This window comes from Schistocerca piceifrons, chromosome 1, assembly GCF_021461385.2.
Source record: "Schistocerca piceifrons isolate TAMUIC-IGC-003096 chromosome 1, iqSchPice1.1, whole genome shotgun sequence".
Lineage (NCBI taxonomy): Eukaryota > Metazoa > Arthropoda > Insecta > Orthoptera > Acrididae > Schistocerca > Schistocerca piceifrons.
In genome coordinates this window covers 1,031,413,430-1,031,434,949 of record NC_060138.1, presented here as the reverse complement: position 1 = coordinate 1,031,434,949, position 21,520 = coordinate 1,031,413,430, and the positions used below count along the sequence as shown (strand labels likewise).

At 41.6% G+C, this 21,520-nt stretch overlaps 1 protein-coding gene across 5 annotated transcripts in view; it reads right to left on the bottom strand.

Annotated features, from left to right (window-relative positions):
* Nucleotides 1–21,520, bottom strand: part of LOC124723233 (zinc finger protein 454-like) — a 55,170-nt gene that overhangs the window by 8,246 nt on the left and 25,404 nt on the right. For 4 of the 5 annotated variants that reach the window (XM_047248439.1, XM_047248440.1, XM_047248442.1 and 1 more), the window contains one exon: nucleotides 8,988–9,125. The exons of the other annotated variant lie outside the window; for it this stretch is intronic. In XM_047248439.1, coding sequence (XP_047104395.1) covers nucleotides 8,988–9,125 — 138 coding nt within the window. The remainder of the gene's footprint in view (nucleotides 1–8,987; nucleotides 9,126–21,520) is intronic. 5 annotated transcript variants of the gene reach the window in all.

The window sequence follows — 21,520 nt, the reverse complement described above, 5'->3', positions numbered from 1 at the left end:
TTTAGATTTCTCAGTTCTGTGTACATCATCAAACTGGACATATTCATATATGCTTGCTCTGAGGAAAACAATGCCAGGATGCATTCGCATTATCATACAGGTTGAGGACCTGGTGTGATGATATGAGGTGCCTTTGCGCACAAAATATGTTCACCTCTGGAGGGACGCTGGTGCAGTACTACGGCACCAAGAGGGTGTTCAGGCACAGCACATTATTTGCACAACTTGGGACAAGACCATTGATCTGTCAATTGTTAATTAACGAATTTAAGTTTGTGAGTAATGGATTAACTTTTACGTTAATTTTAAAAAATACTGACAGGCTATGTCGCTTTTATTAAAATTCTCTGAGTACATTAATTGTTAATTATGTACTGCCATTTATGACACAAGTGGCACCGCACTATCCGCAGACATCATATTCCGAAAAATCTGTGGTCACTTAGGTGTGTGGCTGCACTGGGATGTGTGCGATTGATGTAAACAATAGAGTGTGAGCAAGAATAGGTAGGTGTTTGCTGTTTATTGTTGTTTGTTTACTGAATTCATGTTAAGCATGATTTTTCATTAGTTGATTGACGGTGGAAATTAAATCATGGAATCAGATTCTAGCTCTACAACTGAAGACAATCCGTGGGACAACAGTCAAATAGAAGTAGTAAGACAAGAATGGAAGAAGCTTCGAGGCACAGAGCTGGGGAGGAAGAGTTACTTTGAGTGGGGCGTTGGCAGAAGCAGCAACAATGAATACAGAGAGGAAGATTTTTAAGCCTGTCACTCAGCGTAAAGAATAGAGTATTAGTAACACATCAGTAACAAATGATGCCCAGAGTATCGTCAAAATGTGCCTGGACATGAAATCAAAAGGCTTATTCAGTGATCTAATATTTCTTGGGGAACGGGTTTTAGTAAATGTATTTGTTAAATTCAACACCCTATACCTTCGAATGCTGCAGGCGAATAACTGTTTACTATGGGCAAAGACGTTTTGTCTCCTAAATGAGCCTCACTCTCAGAGGAAAACTTAAACATGTTGATGCTCATGACGGGAAATACGCAAGTTATGTCAGATGACATCTGATTCTCCTGTTATTTAAAATTAGATAAGTAAATAATTATAAAACTAAATAATTAAACTTTTTTATTTACCATGGATGACCTACCTAAACTTACTCAAACAAAGCATTTTTATTTAAGCAACCATGTTTGATTCACTTGCTAATAAAGTTTACTATAATGAGTTAATAACTTACAATTAATTTCCAATAAATCTCCTGTAAAGCAACTCTTTAACATTTTCAAAATTAACTTTTTTAGTAATGGATTAACAATTAACAAAGTTTCTTTTTGATTAATGTTAGCCGGCTATTGTTATTTTGACAGCAGGCATTACATTCTACATCTACATTTACATCCATATTCCGCAAGCCACCTGACGGCGTGTGGTGGAGGGTACCTTGAGCACCTATATCGGTCTTCCCTTCCATTCCAGTCTTGTATTGTTCATGGAAAGAAGGATTGTCGGTATGCCTCTGTGTGGGTTCTAATCTCTCTGATTTTTTCCTCATGGTCTCTTCGTGAGATATACGTAGGAGGGAGCAATATACTGCTTGACTCCTCAGTGAAGGTACGTTCTCGAAACTTCAACAAAAGCCCGTACCGAGCTACTGAGCGTCTCTCTTGCAGAGTCTTCCACTGGAGTTTATCTACCACCTCCATAACACTTTCATGATTACTAAATGATCCTGTAACAAAGCGCGCTGCTCTCCGTTGGATTTTCTCTATCTCTTCTATCAACCCTATCTGGTACGGATCCCACACTGGTGAGCAATATTCAAGCAGTGGGCGAACAAGTGAACTGTAACCTATTTCCTTTGTTTTCGGATTGCATTTCCTTAGGATTCTTCCAATGAATCTCAGTCTGGCATCTGCTTTACCAACGATCAAGTTTATATGATCATTCCATTTTAAATCACTCCTCATGCGTACTCCCAGATAATTTATGGAATTAACTGCTTCCAGTTGCTGACCTGCTATATTGTAGCTAAATGATAAGGGATCTTTCTTTCTATGTATTCGCAGCACATTACACTTGTCTACATTGGGATTCAATTGCCATTCCCTGCACCATGCGTCAATTCGCTGCAGATCCTCCTGCATTTCAGTACAATTTTCCATTGTTACAACCTATCGATATACCACAGCATCATCCACAAAAAGCCTCAGTGAACTTCCGATGTTATCCACAGGGTCATTTATGTATATTGTGAATAGCAACAGTCCTATGACACTCCCCTGTGGCACACCTGAAATCACTCTTACTTTGGAAGACTTCTCTCCATTGAGAATGACATGCTGCATTCTGTTATCTAGGAACTCTTCAATCCAATCACACAATTGGTCTGATAGTCCATATGCTCTTACTTCGTTCATTAAATGACTGTGGGGAACTGTATCAAACGCCTTGCAGAAGTCAAGAAACACGACATCTACCTGCGAACCGGTGTCTATGGCCCTCTGAGTCTCGGGGACGAATAGCGCGAGCTGGGTTTCACACGATCGTCTTTTTCGAAACACATGCTGATTCCTACAGAGTAGATTTATAGTCTCCAGAAATGTCATTATACTCGAAAATAATACATGTTCCAAAATTCTACAACTGATCGACGTTAGAGATATAGGTCTATAGTTCTGCACATCTGTTCGATGTCCCTTCCTGAAAACGGGGATGACCTGTGCCCTTTTCCAATCCTTTGGAATGCTACGCTCTTCTAGAGACCTATGGTACAGCACTGCAAGAAGGGGGGCAAGTTCCTTCGCGTGCTGTGTGTAAAATCGAACTGGTATCCCATTAGGTTCAGCAGCCTTTCCTCTTTTGAGCTATTTTAATTGTTTCTCTATCCCTCTGTTATCTATTTCGATGTCTACTATTTTGTCATCTGTGCGATAATGTAGAGATGGAACTACAGTGCAGTCTTCCTCTGTGAAACAGCTTTGGAAAAAGACATTTAGTATTTCGGCCTTTAGTCTGTCGTCCTCTGTTTCAATACCATTTTGGTCACAGAGTGTTTGGACATTTTGTTTTGATCCACCTACCGCTAAAGTCAGTAAATAGAACTTTACTTTCGAATTCATTGAACGTCTCTCGCATAGCCCTCCTCACACTACATTTCGCTTTGTGTAATTTTTGTTTGTCTGCAAGGCTTTGGCTATATTTATGTTTGCTGTGAAGTTCCCTTTGCTTCTGCAGTAGTTTTCTAACTTGGTTGTTGTACCACGGTGGCTCTTTTCCATCTCTTACGATCTTGCTTCGCACATACTCATCTAATGCATATTTTACGATGGTTTTGAACTTTGTCCACTGATCCTCAACACTATCTGTACTTGAGACAAAAATTTTGTGTTGAGCCGCCAAGTAGTATGAAATCTGCTTTTTGTCACTTTCGCTAAACAGAAAAATCTTCCTACCTTTTTTAATATTTCTATTGACGGCTGAAATCATCGATGCAGTAACCGCTTTATGATCGCTGATTCCCTGTTCTGCATTAACTGTTTCAAATAGTTCGGATCTGTTTGTCACCAGAAGGTCTAATATGTTATCGCCACGAGTCGGTTCTCTGTTTAACTGCTCAAGGTAGTTTTCAGATAAAGCACTTAAAAAAATTTCACTGAATTCTTTGTCCCTGCCACCCGTTATAAACGTTTGAGTCTCCCAGTCTATATCCGGCAAATTAAAATCTCCACCCAGAACTATAACATGGTGGGGAAATCTACTCAAAATATTTTCCAAATTTTCCTTCAGGTGCTCTGCCACAACAGCTGCTGAGCCAGGGGGCCTATAGAGACATCCAATTACCATGTTTGAGCCTGCTTTAACCGTGACCTTCACCCAAATTATTTCACATTTCGGATTTCTGTCAATTTCCTTCGATACTACTGAACTTTTTATCGCTATAAACACACCTCCCTCTTCACTATCCAGCCTGTCTTCCTACAAATTCACTGGGGAGGCTGTGCTTTATCTTCATGGTCCCCCAGACATTATCTTTCAATGACATAATGCAAGACAGTCTGTTGCTGGTACTGTCCTGACCTAGCTTGATACAACTGCTACCCTGCCAGCATGTTCTGCAAATTGCTCAACAACTGAAATCATCTGGTCTTCGATTGCTGAGAGACTAGCTTGCCACTACAACTGATGAATTTTGTATAGAGTTGGAAGCATTGCCATCCAATCTCAGTTCAACTTGATGCCTCATCAGATTAGAAGCACCCCTGCTGCAAGAGGCTGCAACTGAGTCTAACAAATTTTGCTTCTCTTCTACCTCCAAAACAGCTGCAAATTTAATCATGTATTCTTCTTACTATACTATGTACACACAATAAGTAAAATTTTGATATTTTCTAACATTCCTGGAGTTGCAATTTTAATGGCTAGCTATGTAGTAAAAAAATCTATTCCATGCTTTTGGAAGTGTTCCTTCATCAACAAGGAAAGACAGATAGGTTAAAGTTCATTGTGGTTACAATCATGGAGTTATGTAAATAGTACCAACCAAACTCATATTAAAGTGCATACTCATGTTACAGTGTCTACAACTATATTCTATAACAGAAATATAAGTGTTACAGAAAATAATAAGACAAGGAAATTAATCTGCTACAGAAAAATAAGCATGTTTACAATAATAAATAAAATGTACACAATTAAGACTTTGGGAATGTATCTGAGTGTGGATTCAGGAATTATTCTGTGGTGTAAAGTGGCCCTTGCTATAGGAACTGACTTACTTAAGGTTGAAAAAAAAAATCATGGCTGTGATATACACTATTACATTTAAAAATGGGCTTTTTTTCTTTAAAAAAAATACATTGTAGAGAATATCTATGGTGTAATGCATGCGAGTATTTCAAGTTCCTTGAAAGGATTTCTGTATGTGGCTCTCGGGTGGACACCACTGATGATTCTTATGGCTCTTATCTGTGCATATACTGTAGAACTTTTCTAGGCAGTGGCTGATTTCTCCAAAATATGTTTCCATATGCCATAACAGCATGAAAATAACCATAATAAGCTAGCATAATAGATTCCACACTTCTGTAAGAGAAAACATTAGAAAAGACAGTATTTTGCACAGATCATCCACAATGTCATTTAGTTGGCTATCAATATGCATACCCAGATATTTTGAAATATCCACCGTAGCTATTTGCTGGTCACCTAGTTTTTCTCCTATTTCTCCATATTTAGAGACTATATGAAACTGAATAAAATTTGTTTTGCTGTAATTAACGGGAAGCCCATTTCTGTTAAACCAGTTTACAGCATCCCTAAAAATGCTGTTAACAGACCACTCTTTCCTCCAAAATTCAGAACAGAATGTGTATCTATTGGCAGTACTTGGAATTTTGTCTCCTGAAAATAAGTTCTTGTAAGTAATTCTGTCTACTTGTAATTTTCCATATTTCTTACGTGACTTTTTCCTTTTAATATAATTAAATAAAGGTTATAAACTTCTATTTTTCTGAAACTCAGAAGAGAAGAATTGGATTGTGAAGGATGGACAGGAGAGTAGGTCACTCATAATATGGGCTAACAGTGTGTAATTGTTTGAACTGAATGTTTCATGTTACACTAGTACAAAGACTTTACTATTTTATTAACTGGTCAAAAGACTTAGCTCAGAATATTTTGCCTTATGCATAACTAACGTACAAATGTCTCCCAAAAAGTACCAATACTCACCACATATATCTTCCATCTTGTACGCTTCATGAATAAAAACTGTTTAATGATCTCTCATATGATGCCAAAAGTCTTACTAGTACAACACCACAGTTTAACAGACAATAGTAGAAATGCCTTCTCAAAAAATATCTTTCTCCAGCAGATGAATTTTTTATATAAGTGAGGAAGGGAAGGTTTATCTTGCGTTACAACAGTGGAATACTGCTACAAATATTATATCAAAGCTTCAATTTCTTGCAAAATAATACATACCAAATAATTTACAAGACCTGGGTGTGGGCTTGGCACCTTAAGGCAAATCCAAAGGTCATAGGTCAGATTACCTGTCAGACCTAGGATTTTTTCTGTTGACTATCACTTTTTAATCTCTAGCAGTGGTACATTAATGTGAAAAAATGACATTTTATAATGGTTAAGGATGCAAATTACACTGAATTGCCCCAATAATTGACTAAAAAAGTCAAATCAAAGGTCAGAGGAAGGCAACAGCATATCACTTTCAACACAAACGTATTTAATAAAAATTCTGGGTTGAGGGCAGATTTATTTTATGTTTAGTTGTGAGATCTACAGTAATTATTGCAATGACTTAATTTGTAGTAATTAACTGACTGCAATTACATCATTTCAGATATATAAATGTACATTTAATATATAAATATACAAACCATGTAGTTACTTAAAGGTTTCTGTTGCACGTCATTGTAATTACACCACAAAAACATGACTAATTCCATATTCTAGTAATTCATTTGCTGGCTGGATCAGGTGAATGCATATCAAAATTGAAATAAATACATAATTAAAAAAAATATGGAAATGTTACTGGATTAAAAGCCAAGACAAGTTTCAGTTTTACAAATGACAAATTCTTGATATTTAGATATGAAAGGTAAACTTGAAGAAAATCACACGAGGTACGTGAAAGGCAAAACAAGGACAGATACAAAATGAAATAAACCAACAGAAAAAAATGTTCCATAGGAAGGCAGATGCTGGAGAAATAATGGTAATTTATAATGTAAAAAGAACAGGGATGGAAGAAAGGCTATTGAAGATTATGATGGAGAAAACAAGGAGAAAGAGACTGTTACAAATTAATATCATGTTGATGAGGAGACACAAGTAAATTTTGGTAGAAAAGTTTCCATTTCAAGAGTTATCTCAATATCTTATTTTCAGTCTTTCTTCCAACTTTGGTCAGACTAGGCTTGCAAAGAATTTATTGTATTTCACACAGATAAATACTTGTATTTACAATTTCAGCACAGTCAGAGAATACACCTCTAATCTGACCAGGGCAGCTGAAATAGTTCATAAAGCGGTGTCTTACTGAGAAGCAAAACAAAAGTTTAGAATCCGTAAATCACTGACTTGGAGGAAAGTTGAGAAAATTCAGCTGAACAACTATGGTAGGCCTCCAGAAAGCAAGAAAAAGAAAACTCTGAGTGCATAGGCATAGCAAGAGTGGGGTTTTTCACTCACATCTTTTGAAGTAAGTTGCATTGCCAAAAGATTTTTGGAGAAAAGTAATGTGAATTCATCTCACTTCAAAAATAATATTCCAGGCAAGAAAAGTATAAAATACTTCAAGGAGAAGTAAAGTCCAATGTTAAAAAGCTGTATGTCTACAACATAAAACAAGCAAGGTCTTTGGAGTCTACCAACATGACAGGAAAGTATTTTCGAGAAGTGTCACAGATCCAGAAAGATGAAACCATGATGCTGTAACTGAAAGCCATAGAGAAGAGTTTGGAAAACAAAGAAGAAAGAAAGTAAAATTGAAGACATAGTCTTGCACAGATGTAGAGGGACCTTACAAAGTGTCACTATAAGGCAGTTCATTGGATGGTAAAGGTGATGCTTCGTGATAGAAAACAACACCTCGATGGACCCATGGCTGTGAATGAAAATCAACCACCACATTCAATCTAACTTACTGATTTCATACTTGGTGGATTTCTTTATTTACCATAGGTGGCACTGCCTTATTGCGGCACTGTCTGTACAGGCGGGAGAGTTTGTGAGTTCTGATGAAGCAGTGAGCTATACCAGCGGCATCATAGCTACTGGTTGGTCTAACCTATTCAGGCACGTGGACAACCCAGTGGCACAACATGCAGCAGAGCACAACATGCGAGATTTCAATGGCTGCTTCACAACCCGTGCCATCTGCATCCTCTCCACCACCACCAGTTTTTATGAGCTGTGCAGATAGGAGCTATACTTACGGCACATACTTCACTGCCATAACTTTCCTGCCCTAAACCTAAGGTAACTCACTGCTACCCCTCCCCCCTCCCCCTGCCTCCTCCGCTAATAATAGTGTGTGTGTGTGTGTGTGTGTGTGTGTGTGTGTGTGTGTGTGCATGTTTTTCCTGCAAACTTCAAAAAGGAAGTGCATACCAAGCGCTAGGCAATCTCTGCACCTTTCGTTTGTGTACCTATCGATGACGCAGAACTTCCATCACACTTTCCACTAACATGTGTTTTGTTATTTTTTGTATTAACCAATTCACTATCTTTTTCGTACTTATGCTTGAACAGATAAAAAATCTACTCGCCAAGTGGCAGCAGGAGAGCACACACATAAATGTGTTAAAGTTTGTAAGCTTTTGAAGCCAGCTGCGCCTTCTTCAAGTAGAAGAGTTGAAGGGAAAGTAGGAGGGGTGAAAAGGGCTAGTGAGGTCTAGAAAAAGGGGTAGAGTTCAGAAAAGATGCCTGGAACTACAGGTCAGGGGAGACTTACTGGACAGGATGAGAAGAAAAGAAACATCATTGGTAAGATTAAATTACAAATCAAATAAATTTATTTCATAATAAACCTTCACTTGCTTAGGTTGTTTCATTTGGAGTTATGTACTCGTATTATTTCCTTTTCTTTGAATAGAATAAAGTGTTCTTGAACAAGATTTTGAAACACTTTGGGCAGATATGACCCATACCTCCTCCTCTACGCTCACCTTCAATATTCCACAAATAGGAGAGTTCTGGTTATCATTAATGACAAACAACTGAAGCTGTATATTCAGAAGGTCATAATTGCGTACAGTTAGAATCGTGGCCGAAATTTCTGCAAGGGATCGGTTACTGGGAATGGTATCTTGCAAGTGAGCTTCTTGTTCATAAAATATCAGTTCAGATTGGTGATGTTTCGTTGTCAGCGCTGTACCAAATTTTGACACTGACAGAGCTTAAGAATAATTTTATACTGCTGTCACTGAACATTACAACTTACCGCATCTTTGGCAGCTCTCAGTAGTTTCCTAAGCTTAGTATCTGCTTCTTCACACTTCTGTCTGAATCTGTATGAGCTTTCCAGTTGGTGCATGCAATTGTAACATACTTCTGATGGCATTCCATCTCCTTCAGATACCTTAAAAAATACAGTGCAATGATAATTTAATAAATGGACGTAAGTCATACACTTCTTTCAGTACTAAATGACAGCCAAACTTCTGCTTCACACACATTTTATTTAAAATGTACTGGCAAACAGATAATAAAGTCTTAAACTTTATCTAGCCTTAAACTCTCCATTTTGAGTATATGTCCTATTACCCCTATAGAGGAGACGTTGCGTCACAATCAAATGGATTTCTTCTAACATGCTTCACAAGAAATGACTGTACGAAAGAAGTCAGGGGGACAGGAAACCAACTGGAATAGGCGAAGAATATCCATATGTAGCAGAGCAGGATATGTCCAGCTACAGGGATATCATGGAATGCCATAGGTAGATTCATACCCGAATCAAAATTAAGATATTGGGAGCAGAGAGAGCTACTAGAAGCAGAGAATGAAGAGGTACTGGAAAGAAAGAACATGTAATTAACAAGTCTCTCATGATACTACGGGGTCAAAATAGACCCAGTGAATAAATAAATAATATAATGTTTTAATAACAAGTGGCACATTTTTTAGCTGAGTAGAAATAAAAGAGGAACACAATGAAGTAACAAAATTATGATGAAAAGCTCTTAGGTTACCAACTGGATGTAGTGTTTAAATATGTTGACATTTCAAATGAATGTCATACTTGTCAACTTTTGACGAAAAAGATCACGAGATGAAGAGGATTATAGCAATTTTTAAAATACCATGGCATTTCAATAGTGCCACATGGATGGAAAACAGAAGTAATTGTGAGGAAAACCCACATCCACATGTGACAAAATGATTCTCCTCATATTGTGAAGAATGTCACGGTATACCAAACTTTGTTTTGCTACACTGTAATACAAGAAATCAACATTGTATTGCGATCTCCGAACATAACACGTAATGTGAATACGTGTTACCACTGTGCCTTTCAAATACTCTTTTGTGAACTTCTTCCTAATGATTTCAAAAGATGTAGAGACGGTATCATTTGTTTGTTATGGTCCATGATCTTACAGTAGCCACACAGAAAAGGCCAAGAAGTACCATCAGTTTACCAGCACAACAAACAACAGAATGTTGTTTCTTGTCAGTGTTAAGGTGGAGATACATGAGCTGCAGTTTTTTACAGTTAATAGATTCAGAAAAAAACATTATTAGTCAAGATTGCAATTTATAATTTTTATTGATATAAGCCTATTACAGATTGCAATCTTGACAAATAAAAGATTTATGTTAACCCAATAACTGAATAAAATACACTATTTAGTCTCTGGAGCCTAGTGACTAGTTGAATGATAGATGAGGAACTATGGAGTCATGTTTCTGGGTTAGATATTTTCATTTCAATTTCGTGCAGACACTGAAACTGTTCAATAGCATGGATATGCTATTGGAAAGACACCAAATTCATATTTGCGCGCGCGTGCACCTACCCACACAGATGCACGCACCCACCAACACAGATGCACGCACGCACGCACGCACGCACGCACACGCACACGCACACGCCTACACCGCACACGCGCACGCGCACGCCCACGCCCACGCCCACGCCCACGCGCACGCGCACGCGCACACGCACACGCACACGCACACACACACACACACACACACACACACACCTGTTCAGTTCCTTTGGGCTGACTTGAGGGTTATGTTAGCTGGAATGGGGGAGGGGAGAAAGAATGTGGAGTGCAGGAGGGAGGCAGAAGGTGTATGGAATAGGAATGTGGGAGGGAAATGCAGATGGTGCTTGGCACAGGAAGGCAACACACAGTGAATTCGTGCAGCACATCATGATGTGAAGGAATATACTGAGACGAGGTGGCAGAACAAAGGAGGAGGAGACTGAGAGGGGGAGGGGGGAGGGGAGAAGAAGGTATTGGTTGGTGAAGGCTGAAGGAAGTTAGTATCCTGGGGCACGGTAGTGGTTAACTGTGGGGCAGGATCTAGCAGAGACTGAGACCACAAAGACTGTAGGAAAGTAGGGCGTGTTGGGTTGGGAGGACAGCTTCCATGTACATATTTCAGAAAATCTGGTGTTGAGGGGAGGAAGGACACAGAGGGCACAGGTTGACTAGCAGCAAGGAAATATAGCATGTTGTACTCCGCAGTGTGTTTCACCACTGGTGGTCAACTCTGCTCTTGAACACAGTTCGGCAGTGGCCTTTCTAGTGGGCAGCTGGTTAGTGATTTTGCCCACATAGAATGCTGTGCAGAAATTGCAGCATAGCTGGTAAATGACATAGCTGCTCTCACAGATGGCCTTGTCTCTGATAGGGTAGAATTAGCCTGTGATGAAACTGGAGCAGGGTGCGCTGATGGCTGAATTGTAGAGGTCTTGAACCATGGTACAACCCGAGTGACAAAGAGTCTGGAGTGTGTGGCACAGGTTGGTTGGTTTGTGAGTTTAAAGGGACCAGACTGCTACGGTCATCGGTCTGTGTGGCACAGGGATGGACCACAATGATGTGTGGATTGAGCAGGCAGCAGAACACCATTTTAGGAGGGTTGGGGAGGATTGTGAGTAGGATATTCCTCATCTTCAGGCACATGTGTACAGAGGGGTCCAGAAAAATTGAAGCACTCTGATAGTTAACATCTGTGGAACAAAATGTTGCAATTCCGCATGGCAGCTTAGTTGATTGTTTTCTCAACAGATCTTGGCACACGTTTTCCAGCAGATGACAGTTCAGCAATGAATGAAGTAAGATTGTCCTTTAAGCAATGCAAGGCCATATTGAAGTGGTACTGGAAGTACAAAAACATGATGGAGATACAACAGCAATGGTGTAATGTGTACAGAACTCAGCAACGGTGCAATGTGTACAGAACTCAGCCACCAACACATACAATAATTTATCATACTCGGTATAAATTTGAATCTGATGGTACTGTTCAGGATGTGCACAATGAAATGTGTGGTTGACCAAAAACAGCAAATTCAGCTTACAGTGATGCTGTGTTGCAACATTTTACTATGTCACATCAAAAATCTGTGAAGCAGGGTGCACGTGAAAGTGGTGTAAGCCTATCAAGCATATGACAAATTCTGAAGGCTGCAAAGTGGAAAGTATACTTTCCAAGATTGCTGCACACTATGAATGAAGATGACCCGGGTCAAAAATTGGAGTACCGCTAGTGGTACGACGGCATACTTCGTGAAGACGAACGGTTTGCAGGGATGGTTATCTGTTATGAAGAGGTGCAACTCAAACTGAACTCCACTGTAAGCCATCACAACTGCATGTACTGGTCTCCTGAAAATGCTCACGTTCATGTGGACTGACATGTTACTCCACCAGATGTTAATGTGTGGTGCGGTTCGATCTGTCATTGTGCAGATTGATTGGCCCATTATTCCTTGAAGGTATTGTAACTGGTGATGTGTATCTTTGTATGCTGCAAACATCAATTTTACCTGCCATCTGAGAGGTATTTGGGAATAAAATTTTTTACCTACAACAACATGGCGCTCTGCCTCACTACCACAGAGATGTCAGAGCCTACTTGGATGAAAATCTACTTGGACAATGGGTAGGCCAAAGAGTAGCTGTTGAGTGTCCACTACAGTCTCCAGACCTTTCATCTCTTGACTTCTACCTATGGGGGACTTGGAAAAATGAAGTTTATCAACAGAAGCCAGCCACACTGAATAAAATATGAGAAACCACCGAGGCGTCCTGTAGGGCTATCATACTGGCAACAGTGACAGCTGTAGTTTGGTCAACAGTTCAGCATTGTTTGACTGCTGATGTGGGTCACTTTGAACACACAAAATAACCTTCCCCCTCTGCAAGGATTGTTCTTCCTCTTGTGCAAGAATTATTAACAGTATGTTCCATTAATATTGACTATTTTTCTGGGTCCCTCTGTAGATAATCCAAGGTCTGGCAAAAACTATGGTTCAGTTATTCAAATTTGGGATGATACTGCATGATGAGAAGGAGGGGAGGTGTGCTGCTGCTTTGCATCTGGTTCTTGGGGTTGGTGGTGGTAGTAGGGAAGACCAAGGGGCGGGAGGGAGGGAGGGGGGGGAGGGAGGGGAAGGATATGGTTCGAAAAATGTTTATGGACCAGGCCTGGAGGGAGGGATAGTGCCGCCTGTCTGTAAAGGCCTTATTGAGACCTTCAGCATACTCTGCATGATGTCCATGGGTGGCCAGATTACGGTATATGGGAGTGATTTTTTGACATGGAAGGAATGACAGCCATCAAAAGACAGGCTCTGTTGATGGTTAGTGGACTTGGTATATACAGAAATATAGATGCAGGGGGAGGTCAACATCCAGTAATGTGGCACATTTGGGCTGAAGAGGACTGCGTGAAGTGAATAAGAGAGTAGATGTTAAGATTGTAGAGGAGTAGATGTTAAGATTGTAGAGGAGTAACAATAGGGTGTCTTGAACTGGGTCCAGTTAGAGTTGCTGGTCGACAAGAACAGAAATTTTTTCAGCAGGATCACAGTAACCTATGTGACAATGGGGTGTCCAAGAGAGTTGGGTTTATGGTTGTTGGGAAGAATGTCGAAGTTGTGTGTGCAAAGGGTTAGGAGGAAGATAGATCTAGGGGAGAGATTCTGTGATGGGTCCAAAGATTTGAGTAGGAATTGGAGGTTATGATAGACTTCTGGCACGGGATCACTATGATCAGCCTCCATTGCCTACAAACACTGATTGTGCTATACTGTAAAGCTGTTGTCAGTATGCCCAGTATCTACTAGAGGTTTTTGAGTGAACACTATGTATTATCCTTGTTAAAAGATCTGTACAACAAGCACTTTTTTCCTCAGTGACATGATAGGATGCAATACGACATTAGTGAATGAAAATAGAAAAAGTATGTCACTTTTTTTACATTTTCATCTCCAAAATCTAAGAATATAGGATATTGTGTTTCACTTATTAATTTATACTCATATTATTTCTAATGGTGTGGTCAGGGCTTGTGCCACACTGAATTCCATGTATTGTTTTTTATTTAAATTCAGTGACTATTTATTTCCAGAGATCCAGTTACTAATTTTCAAGAATTATTATTCAAATTTTCTAGCGTTGACAGTTCTCCATTAGGTTTGATGATAATACTTGCACTGTCAGCAAAGAACAACACCGATTTCTGTGGCAGAAGTGTAGTGTTTATCCTCCACTCTGAAAATGCTATTTCATTGTGTACACTCACTGGGTTTCTTGACGTAACATTTGGCATCCTAGAATTATATACTTGGAGGGGGGGATATCAGCAAGATATCTGACATAGTACACTCATGTGAAAAACTGAAGGATGAAGGTAAGTTTTGGTTGATTGCTTGGTTTAAAATGGGGGAAAGGGACCAAACTGCTTGGTCATTGGTTCTTTGTTCCTGTGAAAACAATCATACAAGGGAAAGAATAAAACAAATGAGACGTAGAGAACAATACCGAAACAAAGGAAAAACGACAAAAATACAGAAAGGCAACAAACACTACAAGGAACAAAAGAGGACAAGAAAACCACAGAGAGATGTAAGAAATAGGTAGAAAGGATTAAAACAAGAAAGCAGATTACCATGGCTGGGTGTCAATGAGAATAAAAAGGAGAAATCAGCCACTCTGCAACACATTAAAACCACCACCCTGAAAGCACTAGAGTGGAGGACACAGAGGGACATGTGCTAAAACTGAAGATCAAATGATAAAACCCACCCACACGAAGAAAATGTAAAACTGTATCAGCTGATGAGATGATGTCAGATAAAATTAGCAGCAACGAGTCCGGTAAACAAAGATTTCGTTGCAGGGCAGCCAAAGTAGGACAGTGCACCAGAATATGGTCCACTGACAACTGGGCGCTGCACCAACAATGAGGCAGGTTTTTACGGCTCAGGAGATAGCTATAGGTTGCCCAAGTGGGGCCAATGCGAAGCCAGCAGACAACCACAGAGTCCCTGAGAGAGGCCCTCACCGAGGACTTCCACATGTTCGTAGTCCCCTTAATGACATGCAGTTTGTTGTGCGTACTGAGATTATGCCATTCTGTCTGCCAAAGCTGAAAAACCTTGCACTGTAATAATGAATGCAGGTCAGTTATGGGGATGCCAACCACCAGTAGCAGTTGCCGTGTAGCCAGCCTGTCGGCATGATCATTTCCTTGAATTCCGATGTGACCTGGGGTCCAGACAATCGCCACTGAACAACTAAGCCGTTCGAAGGCATAGACGGACTTCTGGATGGTTGCTACCAAAGGATAACGCAACGTGACCGTCAGCCATTGAGCCATCAGTGTAAACCACTTCAGAGCCCTGGAACACGTCAAGAATCGAGAGGAAGTGACAGCGGAAAGCCATGGGGTTAACTGAGTCCTGAGGGCCATGCGAAAGATCCAGATGAAGCTTCGGCCTAGGTTTATGTGCTGGAGGTGTATGTGTACCTCAAGTAGAGGTGGTTTAGGGAAAGACTCCAGTTCAGACAGAAACGATTGTATGCAAACCACAATCATAAGCCCTAACCTGGACCGGGGATGCAGGAGATGAACTGCTGTGGTTGGGAAAACAAGACGGTAATTCGGATGCTCAGGAGAACTATGAATGTGTGAAACGTAACTGGCGAGCAGTTGTGCACACCTAACCTTCAATGGAGGGACTCTGGCCTCCACCAGGATGCTGGTCACCGGACTCGTCCTAAAAGCTCCTGTCGCTAGGCAAATGCCACAATGGTGAACTGGGTTGAGTAAACGCAACACTGAGGGTGCCGCCGAACCATAAACCATACTCCCATAGTCAAGGCAGGATTGAACAAGGGCTCTGTAGAGCTGCAGCAGTGTACAGCGATCTGCATCCCAGTTGGTGTTGCTCAGCCAGTGGAGAGTGTTAAGGTGCTGCCAGCACTTCCACTTAAGCTGACAAGGGTGAGGTAGCCAAGTCAATTGGGTATCAAAAACCAGTCCTAAGAATTGATACGTCTCCACTACAGAGAATGGATTGTCATTAAGGTAAAGTTCTGGTTCCGGATGAACGGTAGGATGCTGACAGAAGTGCATGACACATGACATTGCGGCTGAAAACTGGAAGACGTGGGCTACACCCCATGACTGCGCCTTATGGATGGCTCCCTGTAGGTGTTACTCAGCAACATCAGTACTGGAGGAGCAGTATGAAATGCAGAAGTCGTCTGCATACAGAGAAGGTGAGACCAACGGCCCTACAGCTTCTGCTACACTGTTTATGGCCACTAAAAATAGAGAGACACTCAATACAGAGCTCTGCAGGACCCCATTCTCCTGGACATGGAGGGAACTATGGGAGGCACCAACTTGGACGTGGAAAGTATGGGGCAACAAGAAATTTTGGATAAAAATCAGGAGTGGGCCCCTGAGACCGCACTCATATAAAGTGGCAAGGGTATGATGTTACCAGGTTGTGTCATACACTTTCTGTAAATCAAAAAAGACGGAAACCAGGTGTTCACAACTGGAAAAGGCTTTTTGAATGGCAGACTCGAGGGACACAAATTATCTGTGGTAGGGCGACCCTGGCAGAAATCGCACTGGCATGGAGCCAGTAGGCCATGTGACTCCAGGACCCAAACCAACTGCCGACACACCATATGTTCTAGCAGCTTACAACGAACGCTGGTGAGGCTGATGAGTTGACAGCTCTCCACATCAAGTGGGTTTTTACTGCGTTTGAGCACTGGAATGATTGTGCTCTCCCACCATTGTGATGGAAAGACACCATTGCACCAGATCTGGTTGAAGATGATGAGGAGATGTCGCTTATAGTCGGACGAGAGATGTTTAATCATCTGACTGTGGATCCAATCCGGCCCAGGAGCTGTGTCGGGGCGATGTGCGATGGGCACTGAGGAGCTCCCACTCTGTAAATGGAGCATTATAGGGTTCACTGTGGTGTGTAGTGAAGGAGAGGAGTTTCCCTTCCATCCGCCGTTTGAGGGTTCGAAAGGCTGGGGGTAGTACTCTGATGCAGAGGCTTGAGCATAATGCTCAGAAAAGTGCTCAGAAATCACAATGGCATTGGTAGATTGCATGCCTTGTATATTAATGCCAGGGACATCTGTAGGGGTCTGGTACCCAAAAACACGTCTAACGATCATTCTAGTGGCCCTCTCAACCATCACATTGATGGTACCATATGGGGGAGATTCAACGGTGACAGCAGAGGTGAAAGCATCCCAGTCTGTCTTGTTTAAAGCCCATCTGGGTAGGCATCCATGGGCATGACGCCGGGGGAGTGTCAGGAAGATGGGCAAGTGGTCACTGCCAGAAAAGTCATTGTGGACTCTCCAGTGGACAGATGGGAGAAGTCCTGGGCTGCAGAGTGATAAATCAATGGCCGAATAAGTACCATGAGCCATGAGCTCCTCCATGATACTGACAAGAGGGAGACTGAGTTAATAATTAAATCACTAAAGACCAAGAACTCTCATGGATATGACGGGGTATCTAGCAGAATACTGAAGTATTGTTCTATGTATGTTAACCCAGTACTTAGCCATATCTGTAACTTTTCCTATAGGAGTGGTCGGTTTCCTGACCGATTAAAGTAGTAAGTAGTGAAGCCACTTTATAAGAAGGGAGACACGGATAATGTTGACAATTATAGACCTATTTCTATGCCATCGGTGTTTGCTAAAGTTATCGAGAAGGTTGTCTATACAAGGTTACTGGATCATTTAAATTCACATAATTTGCTGTCAAATGTACAGTTTGGTTTTAGAAATGGTTTATCAACTGAAAATGCTATATTCTCTTTTCTCTGTGAGGATTTGGATGGATTAAATAAAAGGTTGCGAACGCTAGGTGTTTTCTTTGATTTAACGAAGGCTTTTGACTGTGTCGACCACAAAATATTACTGCAGAAGTTGGACCATTATGGAGTAAGGGAAGTAGCTTACAATTGGTTCGCCTCTTACTTTAAAAACAGAAAGCAGAAGGTAATTCTCCGCAATATTGAGAGTGGTAGTGATGTTCAGTCCCAATGGGGCACTGTTAAGTGGGGCGTTCCCCAAGGGTCGGCGCTGGGGCCACTGCTGTTTCTTATTTATATAAATGATATGCCTTCTAGTATTACAGGTGATTCAAAAATATTTCTGTTTGCTGATGACACCAGCTGGGTAGTGAAGGCTCTTGTGTGTAATATTGAAACAGTATCAAATAATGTAGTTCACGAAATAAGTTCGTGGCTTGTGGAAAATAATTTGATGCTAAATCACAGTAAGACTCAGTTTTTACAGTATCTAACTCACAATTCAACAAGAACCGATATTAAGGTCAGACAGAATGGGCATATTATAAGCGAGATGGAACAGTTCAAGTTCCTAGGCGTTCGAATAGATGGTAAGCTGCTGCGGAAAGCCCATGTCCAGGATCTTGTTCAGAAACTAAATGCTGCTTTATTTACCATTAGAACAGTATCTGAAATAAGTGACAGTTCAACACAAAAAGTAGTCTACTTCGCATATTTTCATACGCTTATGTCATATGGTATTATTTTTTGGGGTAATTCTTCTGATTCAAAAAGGGTATTTTTGGCTTAAAAACGGGCTGTTCGAGCTATGTGTGGTGTAAGTTCGAGAACCTCTTGTCGACCCCTATTCAATAGTCTGGGAATTCTGACATTGCCCTCACAGTATATATTTTCTTTAATGTCGTTTGTTGTTAGCAATATTAGCTTATTCCCAAGAGTTAGCAGCTTTCACTCAGTCAGTACTAGGCAGAAATCAAATCTGCACGTGGAATGCACTTCCTTGACTCTTGTGCAGAAAGGAGTGCAGTTTTCTGCTGCATCCATTTTCAATAAGCTACCACAAGAACTCAAAAATCTTAGCAGTAGCCCAAACACTTTTAAGTCTAAACTGAAGAGTTTCCTGATGGCTCACTCCTTCTATTCTGTCGAGGAGCTCCTGAAAGAGCTGAAAAATTAAGCAAATTCCAGTGTTACATGGTTGATTTTCTTTATTTAAACTTACGAATTGTCGCCTGAATATGTTACTTATATTTCATTTTATCTGTTTCTACTATCATGTTATAATTTCATGTATTGACTCGTTCCATGAGCATGGAGACTTCTCCTTAATTTGGTCCCACGGAACAATAAATAAATAAATAAAAAATAAATAAATAAAACTGCAATGAGTGGCGGCCACAGTATTTAAGAGGCAGAGGTCAAGCTAAGACAGTAAATTTTCGACATCTCTACCTCGGCCAGTAAGCATGGTACCACCCCACATGCTGTTATGGGAGTTAAAATCTCCCAAAAGTAGGTAAGGCTTAGGGAGTTGTTGAATCAGGGCAGTCAATACGTCCAGAGGTACTGCAACATCTGGAGGAAGATATATGTTGCAGACAGTTATTTCCTATGTCATCCTTATCCTGACAACCACAGCTTCAAGAGAAGTTTGAAGCGGCACAGGTTCACAACATACTGAGTTCAGGACATAGACACAAACTCCATCTGACACTCTATTATATTTGCTACGGTTCTTGTAACATCCCCTATAGCCGTGGAGGGCAGGGTTCTGCATTGTCGGGAACCAGATTTCCTTGGGGGCAATGCAGAAAGCAGGTGTAAAGCTTAACAGTTGCCGTAGCTCAGCCAGGTGGTGGAAAAAACTGCAGCAATTCCACTAGAGGATGCCCTTATCATGGAGCCTGGGATGGCATGAAGTGCTCAAGGAGGCAGTTTACGCTGCAGGGTCACCTGTTGCCAGTGATTGAGTACCTGTTCTACCAACATCCATTGTGTTTAAGGGTCTAGCGAGATCTAGGTCCTCAAGGGATGCCAGAATCTCCACCTCATCCTCAGACATCGAGCTTGTAGGTAGTGGTGGTACTGGTGCCACCGCAATGTCTGGGTTCTTGGGGATCTTCTTCTTTTTGGGTTTCTCTCGCTGCTCCTTTGGTTTTTCTGGCTGGGAGGGCTTCAATGAGTCAGTCTCTGGGACTGAGGAGGACCGTGAAGCCCAATGACCAGTGACCTGTGGCTTAAGCAGCCACAGGCGGGAGTCTGCTTTGCCACTGGTAGGAACCTGGGAAGGGGTTGACCCAAGGGGCCCCTTCCTAGTGAAAGGAGCCAAAGAAGATTTATGCTTCTCCAGCTGAGAAGTGGGGAATGATATCCTCGATGGTTGGGGGGGGTACTGCTCCCGAAGTAGGTGGTGCGGGAGCAACAGAGAGGGATGTCCCCCCCCCACACACACACACACACAATCAAGGTGGCCGGTGTATAGTCTTATGGCTCTGAGAGTCAACTGGAATTGGTGCAATGGATGGGGCTGGAACAGAAGTTATAGCGGCAGCATAAGATGATGTCATGTGTACGGGATGGAGTCTTTTAAATTTCCTCTTAGCCTCAGTGTAGGGCACTCGGTCCAGGGTCTTGTATTCCATGATTTTCCTCTCTAACTGTAAAATCCTGCTGTCTGGCGAGCAAGGTGAATGATAATCTCCGCAGCTGACGCAGATGGCAGATGGGGTACATGGAGTATTGGGATGTGAAGGACATCCACAATCTCGACAGGTGATGCTGGAAGTACAGGGGGAAGACATATGGCCGAACTTACAGCACTTAACATTACAGTGGTAAGGCATCACCTTTACCTTCTCAGTAATATTTCACCCTCAAAGGCCAAGATGAAGGCACCAGTAGCAACCTGATTGTCCCTTGGACCCCAATGGACGTGCCAGACGAAATGAACACCTCGCAGCTCTAAACTGGCGCACAGCTTGTCCTTCAGGCTGCAAAAGAAGGTCCCTGTGGAATATAACATCCTGGACCATATTTAAGCTCTTATGGGGTGTGATAGTAACATAAACATTCCCCAGCTTGTCACAAGTGAGTAATGCCCATTACTGGGCAGAGGATGCTGCTTTTATCAAGACTGACCCTGACTGCATTCTGGGCAATCCCTCCACTTTCCTAAACTTGTCCTCTAAATGTTCTACAAAAAACTGAGGCTTCATTGACACAAAGGATTCCCCATCAGCTGTCGTAAATACCAGGTACTGGAGCAAATAAGATTCACTGGCATTCCTCCCTGGTGTGGTCAGGGAGGGGAATGATTTGGGGTTGTAATTCCATGCATTAAATTGAGCCCTTAAATGTTTAGAGACTGCTGGTGGTTGACCACCAGCAAGAGATGATGTACTAAGCTTCATGGCATATCATCCACCCTGATGCCACCCACTCTGACCTGGGGCACTCCCCATGGGCGCCACCCAGCCGCAGCAAAGGCCACCTGGCAGGATGGCCATTGCCGGGAGTCCCGATGCCCCAGGGTGATGGACATCTACTCCTTGGCATATGGGGGGAGTTAACGGCGCAGGCATCAACAGAGCAATCCCTGAGTGGTTAGGGGGCTACAGCTAACAGGGTACATGGCAGCCCCACCA